Here is an 18,384-nt window from a genome sequence, read left to right on the forward strand (position 1 = left end):
CTCTGAATTCTTTCCTGAATGTGAACACCTAGTCTGATTATCCAAACCTTTTGAGGTCATTTTGATATGGAGCTTTGAGGCCCTCCCCTCTGATGAAACTTTTTGTTCAGAAACCAGCTCAAGTCTAAAAGTAACAATGTTCTCTGGAAAGCACCATGTATATCCAACTTCATGCATTGTTTCTTAACCTTTATTGCCAAGCTCCAAGTGAACAGTTCCATACACACCTATCCATTGTACATTATTTTTCTCAATGGAATTGCACTGAAAGTTAGAAGAGCTCCATTAACAATTTCTCTCATTGACTTTCATTGGTACAGCTGAACGCATTTTTCCCAGTTCCACTTAATTGGTTTCCCTGAATTATTTGTGGTCTGTTGTTAATCAATGTTTTGGTTTGGGCCTTGAATGCTTAGTTCTTTCACTTTATTGCTACTTCAGTATTATCCCTGTACCCACAACACCTCAAGGGCATATCGGGTTATTTAGAGTTTGGCTATGCTGGACAGGTATCAAACATTGGGAGAAGTTCCATCTGTCCTACATGGTGCATATACACATAGTGCAAACTGATGCACACAGTAAATGGGGGAACAGGACATCTACAATGTTTTGTAGATGCCCCCATCCACCAACTGTAAAAAGCCTCTATATATCATGACCTCAGATCGAGAGAAAGTATTATTTGGTTTGCCGCTGAGAGTCACCTTGTCTAGTGTATTTTGGGCCATTATACTTAGTACATAGTCAGCCCACTGAACCCCCCTCCCCAACCTCCCCAGATGCTTCCAGGAGGATTTCATGCACAGATAAATATGGATTGGCTTATTACCTGTTTCAAATATATCATCCCAGGCCTGTGTGTGGTCTTTCCAAATTTTGGTATTGAGACTTTTGTGAAGTTCCACTGGTGTCACCATCATCATGCCAAATGTACTCATCATCTGTAGACAAGCAAAGGGAGTCTTGTCATGGAAATTATGAATTACAGAACTTGAATGCTAGCTATTAATCCTTTTTTATAGAGGAACAAGAGTCCCTAATGAGAACAGATATTGCGATAAAAACTTTTAATCACATATAATCAAACAAATAAATAAACAACTTTCAGCTGTTGGTGTCAGTGAGAAAAAAGTGTTAGATGCTCAAATGTGACACTCACCATTAATATGCTCATATTGGTGTATCGGATATAGTTTGTTGTTATATAACTCTATATAGCATAGTAAATACCAGCCAGGGTTCATAAATCACAAAAATTGCATTTTCTTTGTCCATACTGCTTGCCTCAACTTTCTAGCTTTGGGAGGTTGCTGCTTCCTCAAACTTTGTCCTGTGAACTTTCAAGGGGAGATTTACATAAAAGAGATGCAACGTAGCACAGCCCCCTGCGAGGCTGTGCTGCATTGCACGACAGTCAGGGAGCAGGAGAGAGACGTATCTTCAGAGATATGGCACTCTCCTCCCCTTTCCCTTGCACCAGCGCTAATTTCAGCGGCTGTGCTCCATGCATACGCCATAGTGCTAGGGTGTGTGCATGAGCCTAGCATAGGTTTTTTGCAGGAACGGTACCCTTCTTGTACAAAGTACGATGCCTAGACATGATGGAAACTTTTCCCACTTTGTATGCATGCTGCACAGTGCAGCACGCAGGCACAGTCGGAATAGCACGGAGAAATGAAATCAGTTCTCCTGTTATCGTCTCCTTTGATGGGAGGTTAATTTTGGCGCGAAACCATGTTTACAAATCTTTGTAAATATAGTTGTGTGTCAAAAGGCATGGGTGGTTGCATGGGAACCCCCATCTTCCTCCCATGTAACGCCCCCTCTGCACTAAGTAGCGCAAAACAGTGCTTTCGCGCTGCTTTGAGGGTGCTTTCCAGCGCAAAATAAATAGAAAAAGAAACATTTTGCACCGGTTAGCATTACTTTTTTGACGCTAACCCAGCACAAAATCTTTGTAAATCTCCCCCTCAGTTTCTGTTATGGGTTACCGCTGTGACTTGGAAGTGATTATATCGTCCTATTAAACACAGTTCGCAGGGTCAGGACAGGTTATTAGCCATCCTCCATTGCTCGAAGTCATGCTGAAACTGCCCATCCAGTTGTGGGGTAGGGATGTATTTCAGTACAACGCGATCTTTTAGATCGCGGTACTTGACAACGCCGGCATTACAACGCAAGTCGTTACAACGACTTGCGTTGGAGGGCGCGGATTTTGGAATATTATAATTTTATATTCCAACACCAGTCCACGTAACAGTAGGGAAGGTTTTGGAATATAAAATTACAACATTCCTTGCCCAACAGCGCCATCCAGCGCAAGTCGTAGTAACGACTTGCGTTGTAATGGCATCGTTGTAAAGGCACTGCGGTGTAAACACCGCGTTGTAAATGATGTTTACCGTGAGGTAGGGGCACAGGGACTCGCACTCTGTTAAGGAGATATCTGAATATTCCATGAAGCACTCAATGTGTATATGTCCGAATGCCTGTGCATCATCGTTAAGTTTGGAGATCACAAATTGAAATCTGACAAGTCTCCTGCTGCAAAATTGTGCCCTCTCTACGGTTGTCAAATAAAGACAGTGGGCTGCCCAGGCAAGGAGGTCATTGTGACTCCCAGGGAAAAACAGAAGGAGTCAGAAAAGTTGAGTTGGAAGTGAAGCAGTGCAGTTGTGCGTGTCACTCGGAGCTCAGATTCACATTTATGAAACAGGTTGCAAATTAAAATCCTTTAGACTAGTGGATTAATGGCACGATTGTAGAAGTGCTCTGCTACCAGCACTCTTAATCGAATTTGCATTAGTATGTCTGCGAATACTGCAATAACCTTATTCTAGGCTTAATATATAGTAATCAATACTTTAATGTGAATCTATGTCCCGATCACACACTGAATGACTTTTTCTAGCTTCATTGGAGGACACTCTGCCTGCCTTGGCCAAAATTCAAGGAGCGTGTGACAAATCAAAGCACGAGTTGGCCACTGGCCTCTAATTTTAGAAGTCACATGGTGGCTTTTTATACTGGGAACTAGTCTTGCTGACAAAAATGTAGTTAGTGAATAGTTATGAGTAGTTACTAAAAACAGCAATTGACTGCCAATTTGGAAAGCCAATAGCCAAACTAGGCATCAAAGAAAGTATGTATTTGCCAGACCCTGTCATTAGGTTTCCTTTTCAGAAGAAGCAAGAAGCGAAATAAGAGATGTGTGCATGATTGAGTGTTGTTAATATTCATGTCTTCTACTGACTCTTTCCTTCCAAGAACGACCATCCCGCATATTATTAGTCTTATGAAACGCACAGTGAGCGCCCTTCTCTGCACCATGGATCTTCCTGTCACCCACACCACTTTCATTGTTAATTCTGCCATGCAAAAAGTATTTTTTTCTACTGGGTGTGACTGTACTGAGAGAAGCAGATGTTTGGGTTAAAACATTGTGCATCTGTGGTCAAGCCGGTGCCGAGCAGGGAGTTGGGGGAAGTCAATACAAAGACACTTAACCCCATCGATGCTGATGGCGAGCTCAGCTCGTCATCAGCCTCGGGGGGCGTTTGCGGATGACGAGCTGAGCTCGTCATCTAACGCGGCTTTTAGAAAAAAGCTGCGTATCGCGAAAATAACCGCTGCAGCGATGCGGGTAAAGGCTGAGACTGGTATTATATTCTACAGTCACTCATGCCATGTGCCTCATCTGTTTATTTTGAAAAGTTATGACAAAAGCATAAGGCCTTATTTATTTATTTTGAAAAGCATTTGTTAAAGCCAATTGGCCAATTTAGAAAAGTGGAATATTATGTGGTGTGGCCGAGTACCCTGACCATGCACTGTTATTACAATGCCTCAAAGATGGTCCTTGGATTCACACCAATAATCCTTAGCTCAGTCCTGGTATAGTGGCAAAGAGCAGTTGGAACAACTGGAGAAAAAAAATGCTAAGTATTTTATGGTACCATAAGGGTGCATAAGTAATTGACAAGTCTCAAGAAAAATCCAACACCAATTTATAAAAAATAAAGTGCATTTTTAAAATAAACTTAGACACCAAAACAAACTTTTTAGCATACATTTATCCTGAGTAATGGACCGTAAAAGCATTAGACAATAAAGGCATTAAAAAAGTGCAGATATTTAACATTGGGATCAATAGGAAAATCTGCTAGTGGCAATCGGTCACTAGAGGTTCGAGTTACGTTGTAACCTTGCATGGTAGAGGTCTTTGGGGTCCCAGGGCCCAACAGCCAGTTCAATTTACCTGGCCTGTGGAGACCAGGTGCAGAGGTTGTCCTAGCTATCAGTGGTCTTTATGCAGGGGTTGCCCCCAAGCTACTTTTACCAAACGGACGATGCCACCAGAAAGGGGATACAATTACAGCAGAGTGGGGTAGTTGCTGAAAATTCCCAGAATGCACTTCATGATTTACTTTTGGGGATTACCCAGATGGCCCAATGGCCAGTTATTCTTTGTATGCAGAACGGTGTTTTACCAGAACTTTGCAGGTGACTGGTCCCAACAATCCGGGTGAGCCTTGAGGTGCTTCTGGCTTCTACAGGGTTCCCTCTGCCAGGGAGGAGTGCCGAGTTTTGGCCAAGGTCGAAAGTCGATCACATGGTACCATGCAGTGTTGCCACACGTCCAGGGTATCCTGCCCTTTGTTTGTGCAAGGCTTGTTGTGGTAAAATGGTCTTCTTGGTGTCTTTCTTTGAGGTAAGCTGATCAGAACTGAGGTTCTGATGTCAGGGGGTCCCTTAAATCTTGGATTATGGGGAGTTAGGGGTGTGGAAGCTAGTAGTCAATGAGCAGCTAGTCCCTTACTGCTAATCCGCCCCTGAGGCGACCATATTGGGTGGTGTAGCTCACCTTTTCTATCCAGAGCCTTCTATTTATGTCTTCCTGAAGATGGCAGGATGTAACTTTAGGTGCACAGAGCAGGTTGCTCAGCCTAGAGGTGTGGCCAGCCTTCCTGTAGGTGTACACCCCCTGCATACTCAATTTCCCACCATGACAGGGTTAAAGCATGCATGGGGTAAGGGGAGGGCGGTGTTCTTCTCAGGTGGACAGCCCAGATGCATAATCAGAGGTGGTGCAGCCTTTGAAGCTCACTGCTCTGATGTGTCACTTAATTAGCACACTTAGGAGGGGGAGGGGTGACATCCTTCCTACCCAAGCCTTTGTTCTGACTCCTGGGAGTTTTCACGTTGCCTGGCAGGAGGTCAGAAACCTGTCTTGGTGGCAGCTGGGATGGGAAAGCTCAAACCTGCCAGCCAAAGCACATGTCAGCTAGGGTAACCAGGTAGGCAACAACTAATTAGCCCCTTCCCTTGACACCAGATTTGTGTCAGGAGAGAGAAATCATGTTTTTTTACACCAAACTATATTTAGGTGGTACCATAATGAAGCTAGTAACCTGGTGTGCCTGGGTGCAATCCCATGTTATCCTTTGGACTGCCTATCACTTAAAATGTACTTTAATGGTAATCCCATTATAGAGAAATATTGGGTTGCATCGACATGTCTACACTCCTAATATACTGCACCCTGCCTTCTGGGAACAAGAGACCTTCTCTAGGTGTGACTGACATACACTTAAGAGCAGTGCTGTCACATATGGTGAGAACAAAGTCAAACTGAAGCAGTGAGCATGGTTCCTGCAGTCTGCAATGGCAGGCTTGCTGTCATCTGTTTACTTGAGTCACCCAGGGTGGCACAATCCGTGCTGCAGGGCCTTAGTATCCCTGTACCACCCATGCCCTGGGTACCACTTAACAGGGACATACACATGGGGTATGGTCTCTGTCAGTTGGGGATGCCAATTACATATGTCACTTTGAGGGCGAGAGCACTGGCATTGGAGCCTAGCTAGCAGGGCTCAGTGCACTGTTGAAGTCGAAATCCAGCACCTAGCAGTCCAAATGAGGGCAAAAAGTGGGGAGAGGGGCATCTGCAAAAATTGGCATTTAGTTGTGATTAAGAAGCAATGTTGATTCTTATGTTGGCATCGTACAGAAACATGCTACTTAAAGAGCTGAGCTGCAAACTTATAACGTTCAAAAGGTTTGTGCAGACATGTGGTTTTCTAACTTTGGCTTTGGTGTTATTCCTCTTTAGAATGTTGAGGAAAATCAGTGACAGAGTGTCTCAAATGACCAAAGATCTTAGTGAACAACATTTTGGGATATTTTTGATTGTTTTAAGGCACTACAAAGATGCTGTACGCCAAGGGTCATACAGCTTTCTAATTTGACTGTACGATCAAATGAAACATGAATATTTTCAATGACACCATGAATTTTCACATTACACTTTGGGGCCTATTTTTACCAGTTATGAAGATTGAACATTTATTTTCGAATTATAGAATCAAGCTTGCAATGGATTCAAAGAACAATAAGCGATACACTAGTGTATGGGAAACATTTTGTAGCCTTACAGTTTTTATGGCTTGAATGAAGTTCATTGCTTCATCTCCAATGTTTGGCTCCAAAAGTCCAAATCTTTTGTCATACAGCACCAAGCAGATACCTGGACAAACATATTAGTGTTATTGCTGCAAACACAGTGCACTGGAAAGTTTTATTTTTTATAAACAACATATATACATTTTAAGCATACACATGGCTCTTATTGGCCAAATTAGAACCCTCATTTGCTTAAAATAAATATTGCGGACATATATGATCGCTATAGTTATTATTGCAAACAAAAGTACACTTAGATGTGTAGAAATTATTTTCCCAGTATATCTGATCTAATTCTTAGGGCTTTCATGTTGGAATATAAGTTTAGAACTTGATGGTTCTTGTCAAAACTACACGATTCACTTCCTGAGGATTAGAGTTGGATGGGACAGGAGATAGGAGAGTTTGGAATATCTGATATTTCTCTTACAAGTGTGCATAATATGAACTGTGAGCGAGGGTTATCCCTCAGAAGGAACAGGTGGATGTTGGAAACTGTCAACTTCATCCACATGAGTATGACCTATGCTCAGGCACGGCCCGTGCCGGGCGTTATACTGGGGCGGTGACTTCAGGCTGGGGAGGATTAAGGTTGGTTTGGTTGTAAAATGCGGGATATGGACCATTAGAGGTAAGTCCCGAAAAAAAAAATTGTTGCCCACGCTGCATCGCCAAATGTGATGCAGCGTGGGCAACGAAATTCGTTTTTTGTTTTTTTTCGGTACTTACCTCTATTGGTCCATATCCCGCATTTTACAACCCCCCACCCTGACCCTCCCCTGCCTGACGTCACCGCCCCAGTATAACGCCCGGCACGGGCAGTGCCTGCCTATGCTGTGACATTTCTCGGTGAGGGTTCAAGTCTCTTCACATACAGACCATCTTTATTGGCTATAGTAGTATGACATGTTGTTGATTAATGAAGCTGTCACTGTAGAAATGGCGGATTGTGCCCCCTGGCTTGGATTTTTATATGGATATATTTCAATTACATTTATATAGTGCTTTCTATCCCTCGCAAGGTGGTGATCATAATTTAGTTTTACAAGGTTTCTTGAACTTGGTTCTACTGAGCCCATATTTACTAACATTTTGTGTTGTGGTTGCACCACATTTTAGAGCACCCACGACACAAAATTCTAGTTGCGTTTTACAAAGCCACACAGGGGCTGATTTGCAGTACCCTATGTGGCATTCTAAACAAATGAAAACAACGTTGTGCTCTGTGCTGTGTTACACTGCATCGGCTAGGCATTACATGGGTATAGCATGGCCAATCCCGTGTACTCACCTATGCATTTTGACATAAACCCAGATTTATATGGTGTGCCTTACTGAGAAAGGGGTATATAGGAGAAATATCTTAATTTCTCCTTGTAACTTCCTCTGTGCATTCTGCAGCACAATTGGAAAGGGAAATGTGCCTCTGAGGAGGTTTTTGTACAGGAAGGTATCCCTCCCTTAGAACTTAGAGAATACAAAACAGTTCAGCAATGCCAGAATAAGTGGTTTCTTCACATGAAGTTACCCACACTTCTTCCTAAGTAGAATATTTTCAGAATAATATCTTACTTTCAAATGACCATTTGTTCAGTTCACAATACAGATCTTTAATCCTTCCTTTTTCATCTGAAAGAGCATCCATCCTTTGTATAAAATCTACTAGAACCTGAAAGAAAAAAAGAAATGTTTTCATACACTATTACATCTTCTATACAAATAGTATTGTTGTCGCTTTTAGTCTAATGTAGGATGTTGTAGCTTATAGGGAGTGATGTTATGTGTTAGACTGGTGTAATTAGTACAATGATGGGCGAGAACATCAACTTTGAAGCTTTCACAGGTCCCTTCTACTGAAGAAACCTACCACCTCCTTTAGAGTTTTTGAAGGAAACTCTAAATACAGAGTAGAATGGTACAGAGGTGTTCCGCCACAATATCTCCCATTGTGGGTTAGGAATTTCAGTCAGGGGAAAGACAGCGATACAGAAAAATATTTGGCTGCTATATACAACTGCTTGCCCTATCCTTTAAACTTGTTGTTCTCTACCCAGCTCTTGTAGGCTTGTCATGGTCAATTGTGCATCACTTAGCAATGGATTGTGTGTGTGGCAGATTATAGGGAATTTGCCCCACCAGGTAAATATTGATTCTTTGGGGAGGGGTATTTACTGCATATATTAGCCCCTCCCATGCTGGTGACGAACCCCAGCCGTCACGCCCCACGGTTGGCGTGTGCTGATGACGGCTGGGGTTCGCCACGGCCCCGCCCTGTTCTTTTGTTTACCGCACAGCGGTAAAATCGTGGCCGCAGCGAAAGGGTTAAATACCGGATATTCCAGGATTTACTCTGGAAAATGAGGGACTGAATGTGGGATTGGTGTTTGCAATAATGAGCTCTCCATGTATATGAAAATGTGTCTGAGGTAAATTGTGGGGCTAAGGTGCATACTGCTTATCCTGTAGTTCCAATTGCTGCACAAAATACATGTTTGCCATGGATCAAAATTTACCACCACTGTCAGAATCAAGCCTTACAATATGGAAATTAATCATTCACAAATAAGTTACATAAATAAATCAAATGATAATAGTGTGAGAAAACATCCCTTTTTGTGTGCCCCCCTTCTTTTTGTCAAATGTTGTTGCTGGTTTTTAGAGCCTAGACACTTGGACACTGCTGGCCAGTGCCCAATGCATGTGCTATGGCCTCTTTAACATGTAAAATGTTGCTAATCCCTGATTGGCATAGTTACCTTTCCTATAAGGCCATAGAATATGGTGCCTTAGTACACCCATGGCATGGAAAGTTAAATATCACCTTTCGACTCCAGCACTACTGTGCCATCCACTGGTGTGATAAGACAAACATGACTTCAGGCCTACCATTATAACTGGTTGCTGCAGTTTTAAAACTGCAACACAACCTGTCAAATGCATCCACTTTGACAGGAGAAAACATTCCTTTTAAATATGAATAAGTCACCCCTGTGTAGGTCTTGTAGCCCACAAGGCAGGGTGCATGGTATTTAAAAGTAAAAATGCAAAGTTAACATGCACTTACAGTGACTAACCCCAAAAGGTATTTTCACTGCAGTAAAGCTACCTAGCTGTAGATAAACACAAGAAGCAATATTAAATATTAATTCTGTTTTCTCTGGCTAAGGACCAGCTAGAAAAAATATTACTTTTTTTAAATATATTTATTGAACTCCAACCTAATAGTGAAGTTAGATTTTTGATAAATATTAAGGAAAATTGACTTTTAGAAATATATGTTTCCTTGCCTCGGGTTCCTGGAGGTTAATTTACATTAGTATCCAGCTGTCATCCAGCTGGGGAATAGCCAAGATAAGGTGTGAAAACTGCCCCAGAGAATAGACAATGTCTTCGGGGTGGGGAGGTGCTTTTCTTCCAATGGCAGAAGACCAGCTGGGCTGTGCCCAATAACTAAATTTACTTAAAAGGGGCCTCCCCTGTTACAAACAAATGTCAGAAGACACCTAGGCAGGTCCCTTCCTTTGTACTCCCAGTCAGACAGGCACCAAATATATTGTGGAAAAACTACCCCCAGAACTGGTTTGCAGTGACCAATGAGGAGGGGACTGCTCATAACCCTGGCCACACCTCTTGGTAGGCACACAGGCTCTGTACGGGGAAAGAAGTGTTTCTTCATCTGGGATTCAGTACGTGAGGGTCCTCTGTGGGATTGTTTGCAGTAGGACACAGAGGAACTGCTGTAAACGTGGGTAAGGATACCTCTGGAAACTTTTGCCCTATTGGTTAGGGTGGGACCAGCAGTCACCTCTACCAACAAGCTAGTTTCAGGCATAAATGTCGCACTCTAAAACATCTTCTTCAGAAGGCTAATGGACCTGCAAAAGAAAAGAAGAAGGACTGCGCCTGCAGATTGCGATCTGTGAGGAGACCTGAAGGGTTGGACCTGCTCCCAGGACAAAGAAGTGGAGCCAGAGGCCAGCTGACCTCCTATGTAAGATACAGGGCCATAACAAGCTGTAAGAGGCTATTCCTGAAGTGTCTACCTGACCAGTAACTACAATACCTGACCTGGCTCCTGCTGGAGGCATCGGCTGGAGTCAGCCTTGACCTTCAAGTACATTTCCTAAGATACTGGGATAGCTGGCTGAGTCTAACTGGACTTTCCTACCATTCCTGAAAACCTAGGACTTAAAAAATGTTTGGACTTCATGACCTCTGGAGAACTGGGAAAACCAGGCACGCCGATCCACCCAAGATGCAACATCGGTGGGCCGAAGAGACAGGTTCCACCAGCTTGGTGCTTCTCCCCAGCTGCAAATCTTATTCAGTGGACCTCAGCGAGAAAGTATCTGATCTCATGGAGCTCTTGTGAAACACAGCCCATAGACTTGCCCAACTGGAGGATTTAGAGTTATGAAAAAGAGACTAAACTCAAAGGTAAGAATCTTGATTGGGCGAAAGCACCAAAAGTATCTTACCAAGTAGAGGACTTCCCTGAGTGCGAAATTTGAAATTTCCCGCTCAAAGCTTTTCCCACCAAAACCAACAGCTTCATCGAGACCTCGTGGAGCCATTCTAATATACATCCTGCTGCCCTGCACTGCTGAAGTATTTTGACAACCAGATAAAAGCCCAAGGTGAAACCACCAACAAGGTGGAACCTGGTCTGCGTATCCAACTCACACTCCAACACATTCTGCCTGAAATTGAACCTACGTACCTGTCTACAATTACCATTGGTGCACTGAGCTTTTTGGTGCTGTTTTACTTAAATCTCCAGTTCTTCTTATTGTCCTTTTGGTGTCATTTTATTCATTACATTATTCACTAGTTTCATGACTTGGTATGTTATTTTTATTGTGTTGTGTTTTGACTTTATTACTGTTTTCCCCAAGTTTAACATGTCTGCTCTATGCTATAGTTACCAAAAGGTTGAGCTCAGGTAAATTACTGAAACCTTTATCTGGACCTACCAAGACTGTGCCTTCATTACTTCTGGTTTACCTCATTTCACCCCAACTAATAAATCACTCTCTCGCAAATAGGAAATAAGCATTTGTCTCAAAAGCCAAAATATTTCTCAGTCTTTGCATTCATTTCATCAGTCCTCCAAAATGTGACACTATGTACAACATGCAGAATATTGTGTCTGACTAAAATTTCAAGAAAGACCTTTTTGAGTAACATTTCAGAAAAGAAGTGAACAAATCTGAAAGATCTGAAGCAGTCTATGAATTATATTTTTGTACTCTGAAGCTGCCCCAAGGATGTGAGTAAATTGCAGCAGAAACAATAAGCAGATAAATACATACCGTCAATTTCATAATCATTATTTCAGCCTGAATAACTGGGCATTTTGCACTAAAGATATTTAATGGGAAAACTGGGCAGCACTTGAAACGTTCTGCACTTCAACCCATTGTTAATACTCTTTGTGTTTGGATGGCTCAAACCAGCCAGACACAAATATTGTATAAGAACACTAGTTATAAACATGCTACCACCCATAATCTCCCCTGTGCTTCTAAATTGCTGGGCCATTATTGCAATAGAAAGGGGTGGGAGAAGTAGAAATTTTGCATGCATATTTAGGGGAAAAAAATGGAAATGAAATAGTATGTTGAGTTTATGGTCATGTCATTGTAATGGATTTGCTGTGAATCAAGATATGCCGGGCAGCTGAGGTGATGGGCTGCTTTGTTGTATGACCTGAAAGACTCTGAGGGTTTAAAGTATGCTTCATTACTCTGATATTCGGTGAAGAACTGTAGCAAGAGTATCTTTTTGACCCCGGTGCACAAGTACCATCATGGCCCCCACATATGTTGATATGTCTGAACTGTTGAAATACTCCCTATCGCTGTAAAATGTCTTCACTATTTATGGGTTTAGTGATGATACATTGATATTTCTCTTTCAATGACATGCTGCAGGTTAGAAGGCACACAGGTTTACAGGGACACTTCTTATGCCCAGACTGCAATTGCATACTTTTATATCCGACATTAGCACAACTTAAACAGAACCTTGTTAGCCTTGAAAAATGGTCTTGGAGTATCTATCTAAGAGAAACACGTGTCAGCAGTTCTATTAACAGAAATTGGATACATTTCACTGTTGCATGGAACATTTGTTTCAACATGTGATTTTCAAAATGGACAGTGGTTTTCTCTCTACCACGTTAGGTTTTGCTCTCCATCCCCTAGTGAAAGCTTGGTACTTAGTGAGTTTGATCTATGTGCCTCACTTACCCTTTCCAGGAGCAGATGTATTGCATACATGTCAATTTCCCTTTCAGGCACTCACTGTAATATATGTTGATATTAACTACACCCCAGATAGTAAATTCAGAACACAATGTAACTTTGTTCCAAACCTTCAAATTGTTTTACATCCATTACATTTTTGTGCTTTTTACCGGTTTGTCTTCGATAACATGCCCTGTGCTACCAGCTTGTCCACAATAAATACCTCGTTGATTTTCGTGTCCAGTTTCATAACTTCTGTGGGCTTCATTAATTTCTTCTGAAATGCACTTCTTACTCTCTGCCACTCTTTTCCTTCCCTAGACAATGTGATAGGGGCAAGTGTTAACAATAATATCATAGTGTACTGCCGGTCTGGTATTTTTCTACTTCTGTGATTACATCCAGATATATTATCCAGCAAGTAGCATTACACTTACAACAAGCCAGTACTATTGGCTTAGTTAATGGTTGTTAAATGCGTAACAGAAATAAGCAACAACAATGGCCTCGCAGTATTAAATGTTAAAAATGCTTTAGTTCAGAAATGGTGAGACAGGGAGAACTACAGCGAGCTTCTTTGAAGTGCAGTGACACTGCTGCAGAGTTAAGATTTTTTTCCTGTGAGGGCAAAAACGGAGATCCCGAGAGAGATCCGTCTCGGCACCTGCCTTTAAGTACTGCCGGTGCTGAACACCGGCAAGACCCGGCCCACTTAAAGCCCTGGGGTATTGTACTTACAGTATCAGGAGCCCGTATGCCTCGTCCCTGTAATCTCTGTAGGCTTTCCACGGCTTGATCTCCAGTCTCTGCGGGTAGCTGCTCTCTGCCCTGTACAGCGCCTCGAGGAGGCAAGGCGCCCCGATGTGGACCGAATCGAAGGACCCCAGCTTCAGCCTGAATATTTTCCCAAACTGCTTGTGATATCCGGCCTGCAGGAGGGCAAATCAAAAACACGCTGTCAGAACACACCCTATTCTCGAGGGCTGAGGTCACGTGTTCAGCATTTAACACGTTCTTAAAAGGCGTTTGTGTGCAGTATGTGTTAGCCACCCTATGGGCAACGATACAATCTGGAATATGTCGGGCATAAACTGCAAATTGAGCGACATTTTATAAAGTATTACACTTGTCATTTTATACCCTATGCTTTTTTTCGGGTCTCAAAAAAGCGCTATAAGCATGCCTAATTGCATTGTTTTGCAATTGCATGTATACAGCGCTTCAAACTCTTGCGTCAAGACGAAGCGCTTTCAGTGGATGGAACACAAACTGGCACGTCCCTGGTATTAATACGGACTGTGATATTCTGCCCAATCGCCAGGCTAGATTGGCCAGAGATGTACACTCATGCACAGTTTACACATCCCGTCGTTTCTCTCCAAGAAAGGACACGTGGTTAGCATTAACTCCATGAAAACATGTGTCCGAGGATAGACACAGAGGCGGTTCTTGGAAATATTTCTTTGAATACACAGAACAAACAGAGCTTTTTAAACAACTCTCAAATCTACAACATTTTGAACAATGATTGCTATAAACAAGAACAAAGCCTGAAAACACACCTTAGGCAGATAAACAAAGATACCACAACTTTCCATTGTAATAAAAAATACTATTTTTAAATTAACGGTGTTATATCAAAAAATGTATTGGCATGTGTTTGAAGGTATAAAGGTCTCCCTCGTTTACCAGAATTTCGTGTTGCCTCTTAAGGCCACCTTTGCATAAGATGTCCAGCAGGTTCCCCAGCAGTGGCAGCTTGGTGGGTCCGGGGACTGCAGACAGCGAGAGTGGACAGGGTGCCACCTGCTTGGGGTGGAAGGGGCATCCGACAGAAGCTGTCAGGAAAGAATCCTGCATGTCCACCAGCCTCTTTTTCAGGAACATCCATATCAAATCTCTCTTCACCCGAAAGCTCATGTTTAAAAAAAAATAATCAGGCAGGTAGTGGCGGCGGCACCAAGAAAGCAGACACAATTTCTTGCTTTGTAAAAAAAAATGCAGCATTTGTCACGATATTTATACTTTCTAGCAACTAGATGGGTTCGTTGGGTTTTTATCTGCGGCCAATCAGAATCCATCCTGAGCTGGTGTGGGGCCAGTGTTGACTTGGGGAAAATAAAAGTAACGCACGCCACAAGTTCATGAAAGGGTGGCGCTCGTGCCAAAAATTCAGGAATGCGAGACAGTTCAAGAAGGAAAGCAATGCTGCAACCAATGACACCTTCGCTTTTGATTGGCTACAGGCGGCTCGCTCCTGATTGGTCAGACTGGTTCATGCCCACCCTGCCTGTTATTCCTGCTGCATACGTAGTGTAGGAAGGGTAATGATTTATTTGTTCTCACGTTTTTTTTCTTCTGACTTTGCCGTTTGTATAATCCCTTCCCGTCGCTGTCACCGGGGCAGTGTTTACCACGAGGTACAATGTATTGCTGAACCCAAGCACAAGGTTAGTATTGATTCTATTCTTGAAACTCTCGCAGAAATATTACAAAATTGGTAAACCTCGGTCACTGGTGTATACCAAATGTTACACAACAGCGGCGCAGATGTGACGCGAATAATCTATCATACGATTTCAACCATACAGCGTTTGGCACGTGTATTTAATTTTCCTAACTCTACTAACCTTTAACACGTTATTTTTTTTGCATTAGTTCGTTGTTGCTGTGACTCCCTCTCATGCACGGCTGCAACTGCAGACCCAAACTTCGGATGCGGGGTGGGGGTGGAGGGGGCTCGAGACTAGTGGTTACCCTTGCACTAGTCTTTTTTTGACACTCTCCTCCCTTATAATCACCTTCTCCACGAATTCCCTTACTACCACTCTCCAACAGTGCACCTAATCTTTCCATAGATTCTCTGACATACATTTAATTTCTTATAGTGCTATACATAGTTCTCTCACAATCCTTTCTGTGATCTGCATGGTACACGTTTTCTGCAGCAGGCACATTAACCCTCCTTGCTACTTTACAATGAGCCAAATCTGCCCCAGAACAACATTCTGAGCTCATTTAGTAGGAACAATAATCACCAGAGTTATCTTGACATTTTTATTGTTGCCTGAAAAGTGCCTGATGCACAAGGACGCTCATGTGCTTTTGAACTAAAATCATTTTTAAACACAGCGACCCCACCAAAGTCAACACCAGGTGCAGCTGCACTGTCAGAACCGCCATAAAGCCAGTCCTGCTCCCAGCAATGGTGCTGGAAAATCATTTCAAGAAATGGGGTCAGAGCTAACCTCATAGCCATTATAGAAGGAAATAGATCTATGTAAGTAGTGAGGTGTGACACTTCCCCCAAATTCCAGCAAGCAAAAGAAGTTAACAGAGTTCTTGTTGATGATTAAAGGGAGAGTACATTTATGGGATCACATTTTCTAAAACACTGCAGACCTTTATAGGGCATTCATGAAATATTCCAGTAGTTTCAAGGTGCACCAGGGAAGCCTGGCCATTCCTAGGAGTTGATATAATTAAAAAAAAATGTTTTTAGTAAGAAATTGATTCCACTATGACAAGGTCATCTTTTTTTATGGGGAGCCCTTAGGCCAAAGAGTACATTTAATATGGCAGTGCAAGGAATTTACCATGGCTTCTTCAACCACAGTTAGGGGTACCTCTGAAAATTCCCTCCAGTATGCAAGCATCAGCATTTTGTCATGGAATCCCCCTATAAAATGGGTGCATGAAATCTTATGACAACAGTTACCTCAAATATCAGCTTCAACATTTTGCTATGAATCTACCCAATATGCTAAGCATTAAGTACGTCATGTCAGGGCCTCCGGCCAGGTGTGGTGGGGCGTGTTCCATGTCCCTGCTGCTGGGTTTGACTGGGCTAGCCCCTTTCTCAGTTAGACAGTTCGAGTCCCCTCAACCAATGATGGTGACTTAATAAAAGCCTGTCAGGGCCTGCAGTTTGCCATAGGTAGCACATCATATCCATATTCTATTAGTGCCCTTGTCCCTAAGGCAAGAATAACCTCCAGTTTTCCAGACCAGCACAGACACATTTTCTCAAACACTCATTCTCACTATATCTCTTGCACTCTTTTAAACATTTGTACTCAGTCACACTCATACACAGATACACTACGACTCACACTTCCATTAGTCAATCTGCTTTTATTGTGTTAGAAGAACTTGCCCTGCTGCTTCTACTATACCAGTACACTAGAGTAGCAGTCGTTTCGACCCCTAAAGTTGAGGGTGAATTAATCTTCACGTTGGGGTCTTCGCCAGGACAGGGCCGGGAAAAGCACTTGTTGGGGAAAATACAATAAGTGTGTGTTCCCGTGTGGGCTATCGAGTAGCTCCTAAAGTTTGGTAGAGGAGGTTGCTGTCGGGGTAATTAATCTCTCACAGCAAGGAATCAGTCCAAAGCAATATCTCTCTGAAGGCCGTCCGGCTCTAGAGTGAGACGGAACGCACACTGACCGTATTTCCCCCAAGTGCTCTTCCCAGCCCTGTCCTGATGAAGACCCCAACGTGAGGATTTATTCACCCTCAACTTTAGGGGTCGAAACGTTGACAACCTACAACCCAATCACAAGCTCAAAGGACTGATTATTACTAATAACATCTACATTTGAGCTATGTTTACATGTGGGAACAATTGGCCTATGTTAGGCTGGAAAGGTTCAATTCCATGTATTAATAATGTATATATGTTACTATACCTTTATTCTGTCCTTTACCCACAGCTAAGCTTCACTAAAAGGGAAGGCAGGTATAGTAGAAGCGTGGAGTTTTAACGGGGTAAACCACGCAAAACTACCCGACCTGGGTCAGTATTATAGTACACTAGAGTAGCGGTCGTTGTTGCAAATTTTTAACAAAAACGGAAAAGCATTCAGCACTCTAACTTCAGTATGATGCTCAAATCAGAATTTAATTCTAAAACTGTATAGGCATCAAATGCAATATAAGTCAAAGCATTAATGAATTGCAATACAGTTGCTCCAATCTATAGTACTGCAATCAATATTTACAGTGCTCTTGTTGTGAAGGAAAAAGGAGGAAGGGTAGGGTAGATGGTGGTGAATTTGAGGGTAAAGGACAGGGTAAAGGTATAGTGCACATTATTAATCAGCGTCGGATTGGTAATGCGGGCACTCGGGCAATGCCGAGGGGCCGGTGTCCAGTTCCAGCTGTGGGCTGCTTTTTGAGCAGTCTGGTGGCGATTTGGCGGTTTCTGGTTTGCTCGGATTCTGCCAGCAGCCCAGTGGGTGCCTGAGTGGCCTTTCTGGAGGCAGATGGGCCTCAATTACTTACCTTTTATCAAAGGGCAGAGGCGTTACTCCCTTTCTGTCGCCGGGGCAGGCCCATTACCATATGCATATTGAGCGGGGTCAGGGGGCCGAAGCAAAAGTGGCCTCACTTGTATTCCAGTGTGTTTCACCAGTGTAAACTAATCCATGCATTTTTTACTTACCCCCCTTTTTTTTTAAATAAAACTTCGCGGAAGCAGTGTTTTGCAAAGCAATATGTAAATGTGGGCTACTTTTTTTCAGTGTGCCGGGGCCGATTTCTAAACCCAATCCAACCCAGTTATTAATACATGGAATTGAACCTTTCCAGCCTAACATAGGTCAACTGTTCCCACATGTAAACATAGCTCAAATGTACATGTTATTCGTAATAATCAGTCCTTTGAGCTTGT

The 18,384-nt window shown here is 42.7% G+C and overlaps 1 protein-coding gene and 1 long non-coding RNA gene across 2 annotated transcripts in view; one reads left to right on the top strand and one right to left on the bottom strand.

Moving 5' to 3' along the window:
- LOC147706018 (1,25-dihydroxyvitamin D(3) 24-hydroxylase, mitochondrial-like) overlaps positions 1–14,719 on the bottom strand; it is a 46,682-nt gene extending 31,963 nt beyond the window's left edge. Inside the window, exons 1-6 of the mRNA XM_086932481.1 lie at positions 14,403–14,719; positions 13,452–13,642; positions 12,937–13,030; positions 8,038–8,134; positions 6,438–6,529; positions 833–944 (exon numbers count right to left, since the gene is read on the bottom strand). Of these exons, the coding sequence (XP_086788607.1) occupies positions 833–944; positions 6,438–6,529; positions 8,038–8,134; positions 12,937–13,030; positions 13,452–13,642; positions 14,403–14,633 (817 nt within the window). The 5' untranslated portion in view covers positions 14,634–14,719. The remainder of the gene's footprint in view (positions 1–832; positions 945–6,437; positions 6,530–8,037; positions 8,135–12,936; positions 13,031–13,451; positions 13,643–14,402) is intronic.
- A 383-nt stretch (positions 14,720–15,102) lies between these two features.
- LOC147706019 (uncharacterized) overlaps positions 15,103–18,384 on the top strand; it is a 162,035-nt gene continuing 158,753 nt past the window's right edge. The window contains exon 1 of the long non-coding RNA XR_015297344.1: positions 15,103–15,163. This is a non-coding gene — a long non-coding RNA (uncharacterized LOC147706019). The remainder of the gene's footprint in view (positions 15,164–18,384) is intronic.

The sequence above is a fragment of the Lissotriton vulgaris genome, chromosome 7, assembly GCF_964263255.1.
Source record: "Lissotriton vulgaris chromosome 7, aLisVul1.2, whole genome shotgun sequence".
Taxonomy (NCBI): domain Eukaryota; kingdom Metazoa; phylum Chordata; class Amphibia; order Caudata; family Salamandridae; genus Lissotriton; species Lissotriton vulgaris.